This window comes from Brachyistius frenatus, unplaced genomic scaffold (genome assembly GCF_029030835.1).
Source record: "Brachyistius frenatus isolate BFR_SWC_R1_liver_20210118 unplaced genomic scaffold, ASM2903083v1 Contig_318, whole genome shotgun sequence".
Classification (NCBI taxonomy): domain Eukaryota; kingdom Metazoa; phylum Chordata; class Actinopteri; family Embiotocidae; genus Brachyistius; species Brachyistius frenatus.
This window is the reverse complement of record NW_027210917.1, coordinates 307,500-324,219: the sequence shown is the minus strand read 5'-3', so window position 1 is coordinate 324,219 and position 16,720 is coordinate 307,500. Positions and strand designations below refer to the sequence as shown.

The window sequence follows — 16,720 nt, the reverse complement described above, 5'->3', positions numbered from 1 at the left end:
ACGTCATCTTTAAATGTTGTAAACGTAAGTGAGAGATCCAGTTTTTTGTTGTCAGATTCATGTCATTTTCAGTGAACCTCCATCGATGGACAGAACAACCAAACCAGAACAAACCTTTTTCTGCTTGAATCTAACAAACACGAATGAGCTTTTGAACACATTTTGATTTTCGAGGCTTTAACGTCCGTCCTTAAAAGTTGGCTGTAAGTTTGTGCTTTGTCAAGACAGGAAGTGCTAGAAAACATGCATTTTGAAGTAAAAACGACACTTTTTGGGTGTGGAAATTTAGTTTGCTTTAAAATTTTAACCTTTAAACAACATTTGAAAGTTTCCCTGCATTTAACAACATGCCTTTGTCCTGTTTTAGTCAAACGCAGTCACTCGGAATGCAAGAGAGCTACTTAGCAACAAGATCCATCACATTAACACACAACATACACGTATCTATAAAAACACGAAGGCACTTTAAATTGTGATTTAACAATGTTCATGATTGTGTTGTCTGAAAGTAATTTGAAGTGTACACACCGTGCCGCCGCTGCAGCAGTCGCTTGCCATTGCCTGAGACAGCGTCAAAATCAACTAGCCCACATAATCATGTGTCTCCCCCGTTGATTCGGAAAAAGAACAGCTTAAAATCAAGTTTTAAAATGCTACATCTTGCACACACACACACACACACACACACACACACACAGACACACACAGACACACACACACACACACACACACACACACACACAGACACACACACACACACCCCAATCCACAACCCATTTTTTTCATAGGCTAGTTTAGGGTCCTGAATGGAGACCGTTGCACCAATAAGAAGCCCCATTTGAGACCTTTAGTTTTGTGCTGTGGGGCTTGAAAATGGTCTTTGAGACAGTGCAATAGCCAGCGTCACCGTCGGGATCTAAGATCCCACCACATGTGATCTCGGTCTTTATCATGGTTGAAGAGATTGTGTCCAGTGGCCAAGAAGTGACTGTTTTTTTTTTTTTTTTTTTTTTTTTTTTATCTGACTGTAATGCAAACATTTGTGTCCGTGTGCCGCTCTGGAGTACATTATACCATTCAAATAAAGCTGACTTGGCATTACTATAGTGTAGGTAGCTTACATCTTAATTTGCTATGAGGAGAAATAATCTTCAACTGATGAAGACAGTTGTCGTCATCGTTACGTTTCATCCTAACAGACTGACGATGTCACTAACTTCTCTGAAAGCACCGTTATTGTTTATGAGCCCTGCGGTGCCACAAGCTAAATTTGTGGAGCTCTCTATCTGTGGCAGAAGAGTCCCACTGACAAGGTCTCACAAGCTGCTCCTCTTCCTCCTCCTCTTCCTCCTCCTCCTCCGGCTCTCCCTCCTCCACTCCTACCCTATCTGTCATGCAGCTGTCCTCTGTCCTTGCGTGTTCGTGACCCAGTAAGGTCCTAGTCCTACTTTTCTGGCTCGATTTGTCCTTAACGTCAACAGAAGGGCCCGCTTGTCTTCGTTCATCATCTTCCTCTTCCTCCTCTTCCTCCCTCTCTTCTTCTTCGTCTTCGTTTTCCTCCTCCTCCTCCTCACCGTCTTCGTCCTCATCGTCGTGATCATCCACCGCCATGGTCAGCCCTAACTTGCTATGACTGGCGAGCTGAAAGAAGGAGGAGGAGGAGGAGTGAGGCGCGGACGGGCAGGCGGCGAGCGTAGCGTCGTACATGGAGAACGGGAGGTGGAGGTAATGTCCTGCGGCCGCCGCCGCCGCGTAGATGCAGCAGCATGTCTGGGCGCAGTCCGGACGAAGATCCCCCTGCCCTCCGCGGACCATTCGGAAACGCTTGCGAAAGGGCGGACCGGCTTGGGGCGCCAAGCAGATCCGGGTGGGTACCGCTCGGTGGAGTGCCTGGTGGGCGGGGCTCGGGCCGGGCGGCAGCACGCAGGGCCCGGTGGCGAACGGCGGGTTGGGTGGGAAGCACCAGTCGGTGCTCTGGAGCAGGATCTCGGCCCGCAGACGCCGGAGGAGATTATTGACGAGGACGGAGCGTCGGAGGAACGCTTCGGGGTCGTCGATGAATCGCATCTTCTCCAGAGAGAGGCGCAGCACGTGGGCACGCTCCTCCAGGACCGGGGCGACCTGAGGGACAGAATCACGTTAAGATCTACCTGGATGTCACCTCGGTGAGTCAAACACATACGGAGATGGAACTCAGGCTCTGGTCAGACCTGGAGTTACCATGGAGACTACTCAGAGTGACGACGTCCCATCTCCTCAGACGACAGCTCGGAGGTGGTCCGAGACACGCGGTCCCGTTCTTTAGCGGAGGCCTGGGCCACATTGAAGGACCGCCTACTTAACTGATGTCCTCTGAGTTCACAATAAAAATGTCCAACAGAAAAAAGGTTCATGCCTGTCGGTGCATCGCGACTTACAGTCTGGCAGTACGTCCTGAAGCTGAAGGGAGGCTCATCATCATCATCAACAAACTTCCTTTTGAAGTACGCGATCCTCGAGACTGAAACATGATCAGGAACTCGTCTGCAGGGCGGTTCTGCAGAGACAGAGAGAGACAACAGAACCATAAATCAACTGGATTGATTTAGTTGGATTATATGCTGTTTCCATTACTCCTGTGTATTAGACAGAGTATATAAATAAAACGGATTAAAGAGACTTAATAGCATTAAAGTGTTTCTTATTTCAAGGTCACAGTAAAAACAAAGAACCAACACCGCATGTGATATAATATGACCTGGACAGCTGACATGCAGCATTTCAAGACGACGTTCTTGAGCATCTATATAACTACCAAAAACAGTTCAATGCTCATACTACTGGAATATTTCAATATAAATATAGCAGACCTGAGGTCAGTGTAAACAGGTGTGTAATACATCAGTAAAAGCAGACAGCAAACTTCCGACTAATCTGCATTCAGTTGCGCTGCATTTTCTTTTGCAACTCAATTTAAATGGAGATTCAACAGCAAGGTGTTAGTCTGTGTTATGAGGAACCTCTGAATTACACTGTCAAGGTCATTGAAGCAAGAAGCTCCTGCAGTCAGCTGGTTAGTGCTAAGCAGCTCTGCATCAAGCAGTCCTGCACGTTTAACTACATTTTGTCTCATGGAGAGCAAGTTGCTTATTCAGCGGTTCGGACAGACGGGCATTTTGATGAACATTACGTGAACAAACAAGTCGTAATGACCGACTGAATGAAGGCACCTTGTGTGAACGGTTCTTCAGAGCTGCACGGCGGCGCCGCGTTGGGAAGGCACGTCTTGGTGCAGCGCTCCGACTCCCAGATGGGCTGGTAGGCGGAGAGCGGAGGGTCTCCCTCTGGGTCCAGGAAAGGATTCATGGACAAAACCAGGGTCATCTCTCTCTCTCTGATGCACGTCTGGAAAAAACAAGAGTGGAAAAAAGAGTCAGCGCAATCAAGCAGTCAGCTGTCGACGAGATACGACATCATTCAAAACGAGGAAACGGAACGATAAACTGAGGTTACTTTAGTTTATTGGAGGCGTCCGTCAACGTTCTGTCAACGATCAGCGGTTGATTCAGAACCAGTTTGGAAACTATTCACGATAACACTGACCACGTTATTTCCATAAATCACATAAAGCATTCTGCATATGCTTTGCTAATGATGCGGTGAATGTTAACAGGCTGTTTATCTGATGCTGGCAGATACACTGACTGTGCGTGGAGGAGAAACCAGCTTCTGTTCAAGCTGCATGACGAATCTGAACGACAATAATGGTGAGCACTAAAAGAATTGGCAGATGGTTGGCAGATCTGTTAACTGCGAGGGACACAGATGGAGAAATGACACCCACTCGCACCACCAGTCCCCTGTTGGTTAGTTGGTGGGAGAGTTAGCGAGATGTTTGACACCATTTTGTTCGGTGAAACGGATCCCACGCGTTCAAAATTGGCACCGAGAAGCCGGTGTCAGCGGTGTGATAATCTAGGAAGCAACGGCGCTGCTGTGCAGAGCGGCAGCGGGTCAAGTGCACTCGACAAAAGGTTTCCAACGGGCCCGTTTGATTTGAACTTTTGTTCATTTCCAAATAAAACATTTGAAATTAAAGTGACACAGAAAAGAAGAAGCACGAGTCCGACGCATCAACGATTATTCTTTAATCTGAAAACAGCCGTACTGTGACGACGCCGAGGAGGAAGCGATTCTGAGAATCCGCCGAGAGAAACCGCATCATCCTTTTGATCACAGTGAAGAGCGGCCGTTATTTCTTTACGCAGAGTAGAAAGCCAGCTGTGTGAGGCATCAGCAGCCGGACCACCTTCCCCTCCTCCACCTGCCCGCATGAGCAGATATCAACACCCACAACCATCCTGACAGACCGAGCTGAGGCGACACCATCTCAGGCTTCACCCCTGTTGGGTAGCTGATTAAAATGTCCGCTTCAATAATCTCTCGGCTGTGCTCGGCTGAACAGTTTTATTTCTCCGTGCCGCCGTTTCTAGTGTTTGCCTTTAACGGACTAATCAGACACACCTCCAGCCTCGGAAACATCCCACTCAGACAGCGGCGCTCTCACCAACCCAATCTACTCATCCCCGGGGAGGACCGGAGTACACACAACAGCAGGAACACAGCGGACCGAGTTTCAGATCAAAAGTCAACTTCGCTGATGCAACACTCCCGCTTCACTGCAGTTGTTGCATCAGTCTCTCAATGTTTTCATCTCCTGAACAGGAAACCCGATGAGCTGCCACCTCGACACCGACACATGGAACCGGATGCAGGATCTCATTCCTTCTCCAGAGTTGCTCAGGGTTTATACCGGTTGTCTTTCTGTCGTCATAGTGAGGGCGAAGACATGCCGAGTCATGTGAACAACATAAACAAATATAAACAGACAACCAATTTGTTTGAAGCATACTGACGTCTGAAAAAATGCTCGATATCCACGGAGATGATCCTCAGTTCCCCGCGCTGAAGGTCAAACAGCTTGTGAGCAAAATCATTTTGGGTCGATTAAGTTAAGCAGACGCATGTTTCATTGGATAAGAACGGCCTCAAATCACTCAGACGGTGAAAGCTGGGCCTCACGATCCTTCAGACGTTTTGGGTTTTAAGCAGGAGGTGTCAGCAAAATGAGCAGCGAGATAACAGGCCAGAGTTCTCCGTGACGTCGTGGTTTGAGCCTCCGAGATCGGCTCTTCCTCTCGTGGATTGTTCATCTGCTACGAGGGAACGTGAGCTGAGTTCAGACCGCTGAAGATGCGTTGTTGCAACACTAAGCTGCTTTGTTGTCTGTATGATCATCACTGATTATGAATCTAGAGGTTACTTTTTCTATTTAGTTCGGATCTCATTTTCGTTTTGTAAAAAAATCACCATAAAGCTCAGTAATGAAAAAAGGTTTGAATAATTAGCAGCGGTTGGTGGGAAGCGAGTGAGGGATATTTTACGTCGTTGTAAGACAAACGCTGCACAAAAATACCAAATGGGTACGAGAACTGTGCAGGAGACACGTGTCTCAAGTTGCCTCGGGTCAACACTGTGATGTAACAGTAAGAATGAGTGTGACACACAGGGAATAAGACATCTGAAATTTGTGACCAAAAAAAAAAAGCCACAAATTTGAGTTTACTTCCACATCCAGGGTTATTTCTGTCACGTATGATGTGAGAGAACCCAGCTGGAAGCAGTGAGGCGTACATTATGGATTATTCATATTTCATAATGTAGTCAAATCATACTTCTGAGCTCCCCCACCTCAGGACCACCAACTCGGGCCAATTATGTCACCGTTATTAAGCGCTAATTAGCAGCTCCGGCCCTCCTCATCTCCCCCTCAGCTGTTTTCCCCTCCATCACCTCCCCTCACCGCTGCTGTTGTTACGTTTGCTCGGGCACAAAGAAACAAGCAAGCCATCACTCCTCCTCTGCCCTCTGTAGGGACCTCCATCTCGACATCCCTCCTCCGCCTCCTTTACTGTCTCTTTCATCCCCCCAGTCTCAATCCCTCTCACACTCGCTCTCTATCGCTGACATCCTTTCAACAGCGGTCACAGCTGACAGCTCGCTGAACCGGGGGGGTGAAGGGAAAGAGAAAAAAAAACACAATGAGAATACCAGCAGAGCAGCTTCCCTACATGTACAGCAATACTTCTTGTTCTTCAAAGAAAAGGAGGAGGGGGAGGGGGAGGCGGAGGAGGGAGGGGGAGGGGGAGGAGGAGGAGGAGGGGGAGACAGTGTGAACAAGTGTGTGTGCGTCTGTGAAAGAGGAAGGAAGAAATGGAGGGTTGAGAAATAAAAACAAGGAACGAGGAGAGAGAAACCTCCCGGGGGGGTCGGATCTCTTTCTCGCTTACTGTCTACATCTTGCAGGAAAGTGAAAGTGACTGAGAGCGAGTGTGTGTGTGTGTGTGTGTGTGTGTGTGTGTGTGTGTGTGTCGAACAAGAGTGTGTATTTGAGGAGAAAGAAAATCCTGTGCGTAGGTAGGAGTGTGTGTTAGTGTGTGTGTTCATTCACAGCTTCATCCCTCTTATCTTCCCTCTCTCGCAGCTCCCCGACTCCGTCTGACTCTCCATCTCGCCTTCGTTCTCATTACACCCCTTTGATGATGAGAACTTAATTGTGGTGCCGGGGCACGAGACAAACCGTGGGAGGGAGACGGAGAGCGGTGGAGAAAGGGAGGAGAGGATGGGGGAGACGTGGAGGGAGGGCTGGATAGACAGAATGAGTCAGGGAAGGAAAGATAAGTGCCTGAGGAGCCTTGTCATGAGTGGAGACAGATTGCCCGCAGGGATGATTTCTGCCGCTGTGATTGACTCGCTGCCTCCAGCGCTGAGATCGACAGCCCGACACTCACACATGCACAGCTTGTTGTGTCCTCAAACGTTTCGGAGGGAAAGTCAACCAAGGCCACGGCAGTCACACGGAACACAAATATACTGGAGGTATTCATTCGTCTTACTGGAAGAGGTGCATTTAGCAGCTGAAGCATTTACTAGATCAAATCCTGCCGTTGTTTGCAGCGGTAACATCTGCATGTGCAGGACTGGGAAGATGTTTGGATTGTAAACCATCAACCCAGAATCATCAGGGAGACGCCTGACTGGTCCAATAATCATTCTACAGCACGACAGAGACCCCAAAACACACCAGACACAAAGAGTCCTGCGGCAGGTGGCACGAAAGAGACAGAAGACACCGAGACTGGTTCCACAAGATGCTCGAACAATGTCTGCCAGGCGCCTTGAAACTTTCTTTACGAGCGTCCTCGCTTTACCTTTCGAGCCTAAATCCTGATCCAATGGAAGAATGTCCACTTTACTACAATTCCCTGCCTGCACGCAACTCCAACCTCCTTCATCGAAAGGGGAAGTCGTCTGGTTGGTACCCGATCTCCAGTCCTCCTTGTAAAAGTAGCTTCTTCTTGAACTATGACCTTACCCACTTTCATTCTGGAGGTCCGTGTAGTCGGACCAGGCTCCATCTCGCCATTTGTCAAAGGTTACCAAGCGTGGCACATTCACCGAGGAGGTCTCCTGGGATTAAAACGGATGAAGCATTCATTTCTGTCGCATCAGATTTGGTTGAGCGGAAGTTACACATTTTTATAACAGGTTTAGTGATGAATGTCAGTTTGGACTTGTGATGGGACAAGGAGACCGAATGTCTTTCAAAATCTCTCCGAGTGTCTCTTGTCCACAGAGCCAGAAGTGGTTCCTTTTGACCTTCCAGGTTTGCATCCGTTTCTTTTCAGGTGGAATTTAAAAAAAGAAAAAGAAAAGAGCCTTGGGATGAAGCATGGTGGCATTTAAACCTGCAATATGAAGTAATGCTTTTATAGTTGATGTTATGCATGCTCGAGGGCGCACACGAATGTGAGCACCTTTAAACCAAAGTCATGTCAACTCGAGCACCACAAACACCACCGAGTACAAATGCTCAAAACATTCTCATTTGAAAAGCTGAAGCCAATCAATGTCTCGCTTCTTTGCAGGAAGTATAACACAAAAGAGTAATCAAATTGCCAAATAATATTCTTTAAAAAAAATTTTTTTTATCATCAAGTCAATTACTCATTGCAGCTCTGAAAAAGTCACAAAATACAAACGTGTAGAAGGAATGTGTTTTTAATCACCATTTGGGGATAATCCCTCCCTTTATTCTGTCTGCTCAGCAGGTTGTGTGCCGTCATAAAATTCATCCTTACTTGTTTTTAGTAAAACCGTCTGTAACATAGCTGGTTCCTATTTGGACCTCCCTGTCGCTCTTCATCGCTCTATACCTCCTGGTTTTGTCTGCACACGTTCCCCTGCTGCATGCTGGGACGAGAGGACCGTCCCACCGCCAGCAGCTCCTTTTCCATTTTGTTTGCATTTGCTGCACGGCAGGTTTTTAGGATGAAAGCTGTTCAGTCTGCGGTCGCAGGCAGTTCTGATACGTCGGTGGGTAAACCACGACCGTCTGCTAAAAGTCCATGAATATACAGGGGAGGTTTGTTTTAGGTTCGTTATCCAGACAGTTTGGAAGTTCCACTTATTTGCCCTCACAGAACACTTCATAAAAAACATTTCAAGAAAAACGAATATTTACGCCAAACGTGGGGGAAGATTGCATTTGTCCAATGATTCAGAGGGACTATGAAACTAATAAACTTTGTGCTCTCGCAAAGTATTTTTCTCTGCAGCCTCAAAAATGCTAATCGATCCAGCATGTGTGTCAGTCTCACTGTGTGTGTGTGTGTGTGTGTGTGTGTGTGTGTGTGTGTGTGTGTGTGTGTGTGTGTGTGTGTGTGTGTGTGTGTGTGTGTGTGTGTGTGTGTGCACGAAGTATTTCCGAGCCTCGGGGGAACGATAGCAGGGAAAAGACGTCTGTGGTTTTCTGCGGCCCGTGAGCGTCTTCGCGGCGCACAAACATGCGACGTGTCACGACGGCACAGAGTTAAGCAGATAAATTATGAAACAGGGAATTCTGCAGAGGACACGAGTGTGTCGGTAAGATTATGTTCTGCCACATTGCATTACCACAAATGACATACACACCCAGTTCAACAGGAACACGGGCTCAATAAAGACTGACTCCAGAAACTGCTGTTGGGTATGTTGTACGGTTTCGTATACGTTGACACGGCGGCGTCATTACTGCACGATTACGTGTTTCTGGGAAAATGTTCCCTTTTCATGATGCAGTAAAATTATCAGCAGCTTGTAACAATGTAAAAATGTAATCCACACTCATCTCGAGCAAATCTATTCTTTCCATTTTGCTCTTTTTCCCAAAGATAGACTAACAGTACTTTAAGACCAGCAGGATTAACTGTGATTATTTATGATTAGCAGTCAAATCCTAATACAACTAAACGCTAGATTTTCTACCTAACTGTCCAAAAAAAAGAAAAGACAAACTGACTGTGAAGGTTTACTGAACATGTGATTGTGCAATCATGCAGCAGAGTGAAGTAAAATGGATTAAATGCACAGTGGAGAGCGTTGGCAAGGACGCTGACAGTAACCTTGTGCATATGAGCACAAAGCAAAGCAAATCCTTTTTATAAGTCACTCTTGACAATGTCAGCTCCTGTCAGAGTGTGTCAGTACAGCACAGACGCAGGTGTGTGTGTGTGTGTGTGTGTGTGTGTGTGTGTGTGTGTGTGTGTGTGTGTGTGTGTGTGTGTGTGTGTGTGTGGTGGACCAAATCTAAGTGACATATCTCCGCAGTGAGAAGATAAGTGGGTGTAGCCCAGAAAGAGCTGCCTGTGGTTGCGTTGACGGGGAGCTTCGGCGGCGAGCTTCCTCCGAGCGCTGTGATCTCACAGCAGGCGCTTTGAATCTCGCAGGAAGAGGGAAAAGTCGAGTGCCGGCGCTGCCTTCGCCGCTCCCCTGCATTTCTTTTTAGTCTGATGGCTACTGCCTCTGCTCACACAGGTACTGAATGCTGATGGGATTCGACAGGGCCGCTGAAAGCTGTCACATGTGGAGTACCTGTTGTATCTTTCTGCTGCTACCTGGTCACCTGCAGCACACCGATGCTTCGGTTCAACTGTCTCTCTCCTTACAAGCACCTTCGAGGACTGAATCTCATCTCCAAATGATGGATTGAATATCCTATCACATACAGAACAAACACCTGCCGTGGACCTGTTGGTCATCCCTCCCCAAGTATGCATGAAATCAGGGTCTCATCTATAAAAACAAAAAGTGCACAAAAACAATATTCGATACCGCTATCAACTCCTGCACTTCAATACTGGTTCCTTAATGTTACCTTTTTTTTAATACCAGCTTTATGAAATGCATTTGAACAAAAACTAAATTACATCCAACAGTATGGTAGAAATCAAAGTGTCTTCTGTAGCTCCAACTTGCTGATGTTCCCGGATACACATCTCATGCTATCGGTAGATGTTCGCTGAACAGTTTTACTGAAGGACACGCAACACTTCAAATCCACCAAAAAATGTTTGGAAAAAGAAGCTTTTTGCAGAATTTCTGAGGTCAAAAAAACCCAACAAGAGAAAACAGATATTGGAAATAATCTTGGTGACTCTACACTGAATAACGTTATTTCATTTTTGACCCTCTATTTCAGCAGCAGTGTAGCACTGTTAAATGCATCGAGGGGAGATTAACATACTCAAGTAAAAACAGTGGCTCATTTAACGGTAAACAGTGTGGCTCAGTGACGCTGATGACATTTACTTGCGTAAAAGGTAAAAGAAGTCATGAATTTCAAAATCGAAACTTAATGTGGATCTGGCCGATGTATCAAAATCTAATACCAAATGTGTTTTTGATAACAGATAGTATTGAAGCAATTCTGTCGACGTCCCGATGGTATCAGCTTTAGTACAGATGTGATTAAGAAGAGAAGAAACAGCATCGTCAAAAAAAACGCAACTCCAAAAAAGTGCAACTGCTGGCAGTGATTTTGCAGGTCATGAAGTGCCTGTTTTTTTATAACTAAAAGTTAAAAGTAGCTCAAAAAGGTGTTTGAACTGAGCTGAGATGGGAGATCAATAAAAAGAAAACATACTACATGCATCGAGAGTCCCAGTGAAGAGAAACAAGTCCAAAGATTCAGATGTGTGGAGAGACGAGGAGCCTCTGACACAAAGCAAACTCATTTTTCCAATCAGGGTTTCCTTTCACATTGTTTTCCAACGCTGGAGGCTTGACGTGCTTTTTTTAGCGATGACATCTCAATGTGCCCTCATCAACTGGAGAATTAACTCCACCAGCTGTTTATCTTGTTGAGCCCTACTCTTATCGTTCACGTAACACTAGTGGATTGAAGCATTCATTTGCATATTTGCTGATTATCTGAATTCGTACTCCAGTTAAATGGAGACTTGGTTATTTAAGATGAAATAAAAACTGCAAATCCCAAAACTCTCTCTTCATCTGGTGTTATAAAATACTCAGATTCTGGTACTTATTACTGCTTTTTAATATTCTGTTATTAGTGGTCTATATTTCAAATTAAATATTTTACCATGTGGGTTTTTTATTGATAATGACGTTTACAGAAATGAGATGCTGAAGTTTCAGTTAATGCATCTTTAAACACAGATCAAGACACAGTCTACCAACAAGCTAAAACAAAAACCTGAAGGTTGACAGCAGCTGGCAGAAAGTGGGCTAATGACGAATAATCTGCAGGAGAGAATATCATCTGATGTCGATCAGCATCTGAAACTATAAACCAACATGCGGCCCACTTCCCATCAACAAGTCATCAGAGGACGGAGCACGCAGCAAGAGAGAACAGATAGAGAATAGATAATAGGTTTCATGACATCAAGTTCTCCTTCAGAGCAGAAACAACAAAGCGCTGTACGCGCATGAATCAAAACCGAGGCACGCCGATAGAAAGCAATTAGCCCCCCGCTAGTAAAGTGGACCGCAGTCACACAGCAACACCGAGACGAGCCGCGCTGAATAAATCAGAGAGGAGAGCCGGAGATGGAGCAGGAGCATGTTCGCAAAATAAATCAATGGTCCAAAGATACATTTGGGATTTTTCTTTTGGGGGGCTTTCACAAAAACTTGCACTTAACAGCCTCTTTGAGATCAACAGCAGCGATGTATGCTAACGATGCTCTCTGCCATCATTCAACCAATCAGCAACCAGCAGTGACGTCATCGCTGGTTGGTGAACGGCCGTTATGAAGCTTTCAGAGCGGTTTGGAGCAGGAAGTGACCATATTTGGACGAGCTGGGGGAGGAATGGGTACGACTGATTGGAAACTGTGACGATAGCTGTAACCTGACTGCACCACAGGCCTGTCAATCAAACAGACACGCCCCCAAAAACAGGTGTTCTTGAATCTTCTTTTCTAATGAATGAGGGATTATTTTCAGATGGACCTCCAGAAAACTAAGAAGAAGGAGTGACTTTAGCTAACAACACCGAGATAACTGATGGACACATTTTATTCACTTTGGATTTGATGAGAGAAGTTGAATGGGAGTCTATGGAGCCGGAGGCTTTTTGGAGCCGACCTCTAGTGGCACTCGCTGGTATTGCAGCTGAAGACACTTCTGGATCAGAACCATTTTACAGACCTGAAGCTACGAACTCTTTTATATCCAGACTGTGAGTTCAACTCATTTCAATCAGTTCAATGAATATCATTAGTCCCTATTGAAATATAAATTAAGAAGACAACAGGTACATTCTCATCATCTCTAAGTGTTTTTCAGACTTTTCAAGTGATCTCCATTTATTTGAATTACGTTTATATTGGATTCCCACTAACGTATGTCCACAAGCTGATGTAGAAAGTTAAGAATTAAATACCGGCATCACTTTTGCAGAATCCAACATCATCGTTCTTGTCTGGTTTGTTTCAAGGACAAAACCAACAGCGAGCCTCCCGTTCCTCTCCTGTGCTGCGATATGTTGGCGTTTTCTTCTTCTTTTTTTGTTTGTGGGTTGCATCTTTGATTGTGTTTGTGCCAGCTTGCAGCCTGTCAGGAGCTATCAGAGGGCCGTCTTGGCCGCGGTGGCGTGACTAAGCTGGGTTCAGGGGCCTCCGGGCTTTCACCCGGCGCTCTCCTTGCTGAGTGGTGACACATGTGTTGTGACAAGGCAGCTGCATTATGGACGATCTGGGCACAGCTTGTTGTGGCTGTGAGGGTTAACGGGGCCGCGGCTCGCCGGGTACGTCACTGCCGACGCTCCCAGAGGTGGATGCACGACATAAAAGACGGACAAGGGCATCGGTATGTTTAAAAAAAAAAAAAAAAAAACAGCGCGATATCATTTCCTCCTGAACCAACAGGGATTTTGAAGGTCATTTTCAAAGCGAATAAGGGGGGTCAGATGTTAGCATTTACCATAAATAATAAACTACTTGTACTTGGTGGAATTTGAGTCATTTTGCAGCAGTGTTTGTACATGTTGCGTTCGTTGGGTCTGAATAAGTGGACGTTCCTACGCAGGTCTAAATACATCACATTAAAACTGTGAGAAAATAACCGTTTTTTTGAGTAAATGCAGGTTCTCAGGTCATAAATGCAGCTTCTTTCTCAGCGTAGGTGAAGCCACGATGTCCTTTTCTATAAATAAAAAGTCGTGTCACACCTTCCTCTATTTTTACCCTTCTGCAGAAACAAAAACGTGTGCTATCCTTTTCCTCTTTAAGTTGCTCACCGTGTAGTTGTGGAGCACAAAAGGCATATTCATGATGGGGAAGCAGTGCCTGAGGGGGAAAAAAGAAGTCTGGGGCTACACCCTGCGGTCCTGACACACACACACACACACACACACACACACACGCACACACACACACACACACACACACACACACACACACGCACACGCACACGCACACGCAAGCAGCTCAAATTGTCTTGGCTGAAACCTGAAAAGAGCAGAGGGACAAAGGGAAGGATTTGAAGCCAGCCATCAATCATCACCGATGACATGCCGTCAGCATCGTCTTCACGCAGCAGCGTACTGAACATCAGCCTCTACACCTGCTGCATTTCTGCTTCTTTGGCAGATTAAAAACCATCACAGGTTTGTGTCTGAGCCGCAGACTTTGCTAATTTTATGCTTTGGCACAACGTCTGCCTTTAAAAAAAAGAAAAAAAAGAACCGACTCTCCTTCGGCAGCGCAACTCGGCGTCTGCTGAGAGCCGTGTTTTGAAATGCCGCTCCAGATGTGAGTCTGTGCGCCCCGCTGAGGGAGATGAATGGCTGGGGGGGGCTGCAGGCTACCTACAGGTTCACATCCTTAATGAGCAGAAGAGTCTGCTGAGAGCGAGATATGATTGATAGCGCCGCGACAGAACTGAAGGAGGGGAAATCGCAAGCGAGGGCTTTTGATAAAGACGATGGGGTGGAGGGCCTTTGGCAGGCGGCGGAGAGGAAGGAATCTGGCATCCAACGTGCCCGAGCTGGATGCCAGGACGGCGTCCAGCACGCCGCAAAAGGAGAGAACGCTTCCTCTTGTTCCAGCCCCTCCGCTCTGGTCTGGGAGTCGGGTCGGAGCTGGATGTTCCTCCCTGCTGCGTGCCTCACTATATTCCAAATAACACACGTTTCCCCTCCAAAGGAAACAAATAGCAAAAGGTGGAATTCCTGGCGAGTGACTCCGGATGTTATTGGCAGCGAGTGGAGGTGAAGTGCATCCAACCCTGTTACCGGCCCACTGAGCTTCAGGCCCTTTATTTCACTCAAAACAGCAGCAGAGGCAGAAGGGAGACGGTGTTTGTTTATTTTGCTCTTACTCCGTTGAACGAATGATGGAATTTATTTCTTTCTTTCTTTTATTTTATTTTTATCCTTTCTGGGGCAAACAGGGTGTTAATAGTCCATCCTGAGCGGAGTGGATGCTCGTGACACTAAGCCTCAGAAAGCAGAGAAATGACATCAAGGAGACAACAGAAGCTCAGAAATTCAGCTAAATCGCCCCCCCCCCCCTCTTTCTTTTTCCTTTCAGTAGGCAGCAGTAATACATGCAACCGCCACTTCAGGATTTGCAGCCAAGAGCAGTCGCCACAAAATAATGAAGTGAGGCTGGATGGGTGCCAGGAGGGCGGCTGGTTATGTCAGCCTGCATAATGTGTTCGACCAGGGTCTCTGTCATGTCTTACTAGTGAGCTATTGACTGCCCTGGTTCTCATGAATCCTGCGGTGGCCGATCTGATCAGTCGACTACAGGTTCCGTTTATTAACATTCAGCACGTTAACCACGTTGCCTCGACTCGAAACGATTACAACTGAACATGTAGTACATTATAATAACATCAGAAGTTGTTATTGAAATCTCATAAAATACTGGAAATTGCATATGAAGTATTAAGTGTGGGCGTCAACAAAGGTGCACTTTCCAGTGTGTCATTAAAATAAACAAACAAAATTCTTAAAGCATCTATAAATATACACATTTTTTTTTTCCCCTACAGTTTTACTTTTTAAACATAGAAGTCAATAACCGGCCACATCTCCACACATCGAGCAGAAAGCTCGTTGTCTTACCTGCCTTGAATTGTTCGGACCTCGTCCTCGGCTCCACACTTGCTTTGTGACAACGAGTGAAATCCAAGGTGCGTCGGTGATAACTGAAAAACTCCTGCTGAATAAATACAACGTGTCCTCCGGTGGCTCTGCCTTGTTCTAATTATAGACCACGAGCAGACACGCGAACCACACGAGCTCTTTGAACGCTACTTATGTAATTATTACTTAATTAGCTACTTGTCTCCATACTAATCACAAAGTGCGCGCGTTTCTCTCAGTAAACCCGCGCGATGCATTCCCACGCGCTTTTTTTTTTTTTTTTTTTTTTGTCTTCCTCCCCTCTCGGTGTCGGTAAAACGTTGGCAGCTGTTGTTTGGTCTTCAGTGACGGGATGAAGGTGAGCCTCGGTTCTTCGTGTTGTAGTCCATTCACGGTGCTTTTTGCTTTGCTTTTTTTTACCGGATGGTCGCGAGCTGCTCACGTCGCCCCGGCCGTGCTGACAGTTATCGCGGACGTGCGGCGGCGAAAACAACACCAGCGTCGCAGCTCCATCCCTGCCAGTCAACTACTGCTGAGGAGTTCAGGGGCGGCTCGGACATTTAACACCTCGCTCGATCCTCGAGGTGTCGTTGACTCGTCGGTGACTTTTTTTGGGGGGGACGCTTTTGAATTCGACTTTTCATTTTACGATCGATGGATTTATCAGCGATGTTGTCGATTAAATGATCAATTGTTTGGGCTGCGAAACGTTAGGAAACAATGCAGAAAAACAACTTCCATTTATATTCCCAGAGCCAAAATGACTACGTGAAACATTAAAAACAAAAAAAGTGTTTCACATGAAACAGCAAATTTCCTGTCGGAAATAATGGCTGCAGACAACGGACTTATTTTTTTTTTTTTTTTATTTTTTAATATTGTTTTATGTGCCTCATAGCCTATTTAAAAAAATAATCCTTTGGTCTGTAAAAAAACAATCTCAGTATATTTTTTTTGTCCGACAATAATTATATCTGGAACCAGCAATTATTTGATATTTCTGCTTGAACAATGCGAAACAATGAGTCCACCATCAAAATAGTTGTCCGTTTCCTGTTGATGTAAAATGGTGCTGATTTATGAGTGTGTTGTGATTCATATTTCCACCCGAGCGATGATCCATCAGTGTTACTTAAATTGTTTCTGTGTCATCAATATAACAGATTTGACTGATACTCAGACATCATTAGTTGTTTTTATTTTGTATTTTCTGCGCCACTGACTGTTTCCTAAATGTTTGAT

General features: G+C 45.9%; 1 protein-coding gene across 1 annotated transcript; it reads right to left on the bottom strand.

The window, feature by feature from the left end:
- Nucleotides 1-268: 268 nt before the first annotated feature.
- Nucleotides 269-16,055, bottom strand: sertad4 (SERTA domain containing 4). The gene is made up of 4 exons (XM_069723177.1): nucleotides 15,458-16,055; nucleotides 3,210-3,384; nucleotides 2,418-2,536; nucleotides 269-2,121 (listed from the first exon to the last, which is right to left on the bottom strand). The coding sequence occupies exons 2-4, from the start codon at nucleotides 3,361-3,363 to the stop codon at nucleotides 1,234-1,236; spliced, it is 1,161 nt and encodes a 386-aa protein (XP_069579278.1). The 5' UTR covers nucleotides 3,364-3,384; nucleotides 15,458-16,055; the 3' UTR covers nucleotides 269-1,233.
- Between the last annotated feature and the right edge of the window lie 665 nt (nucleotides 16,056-16,720).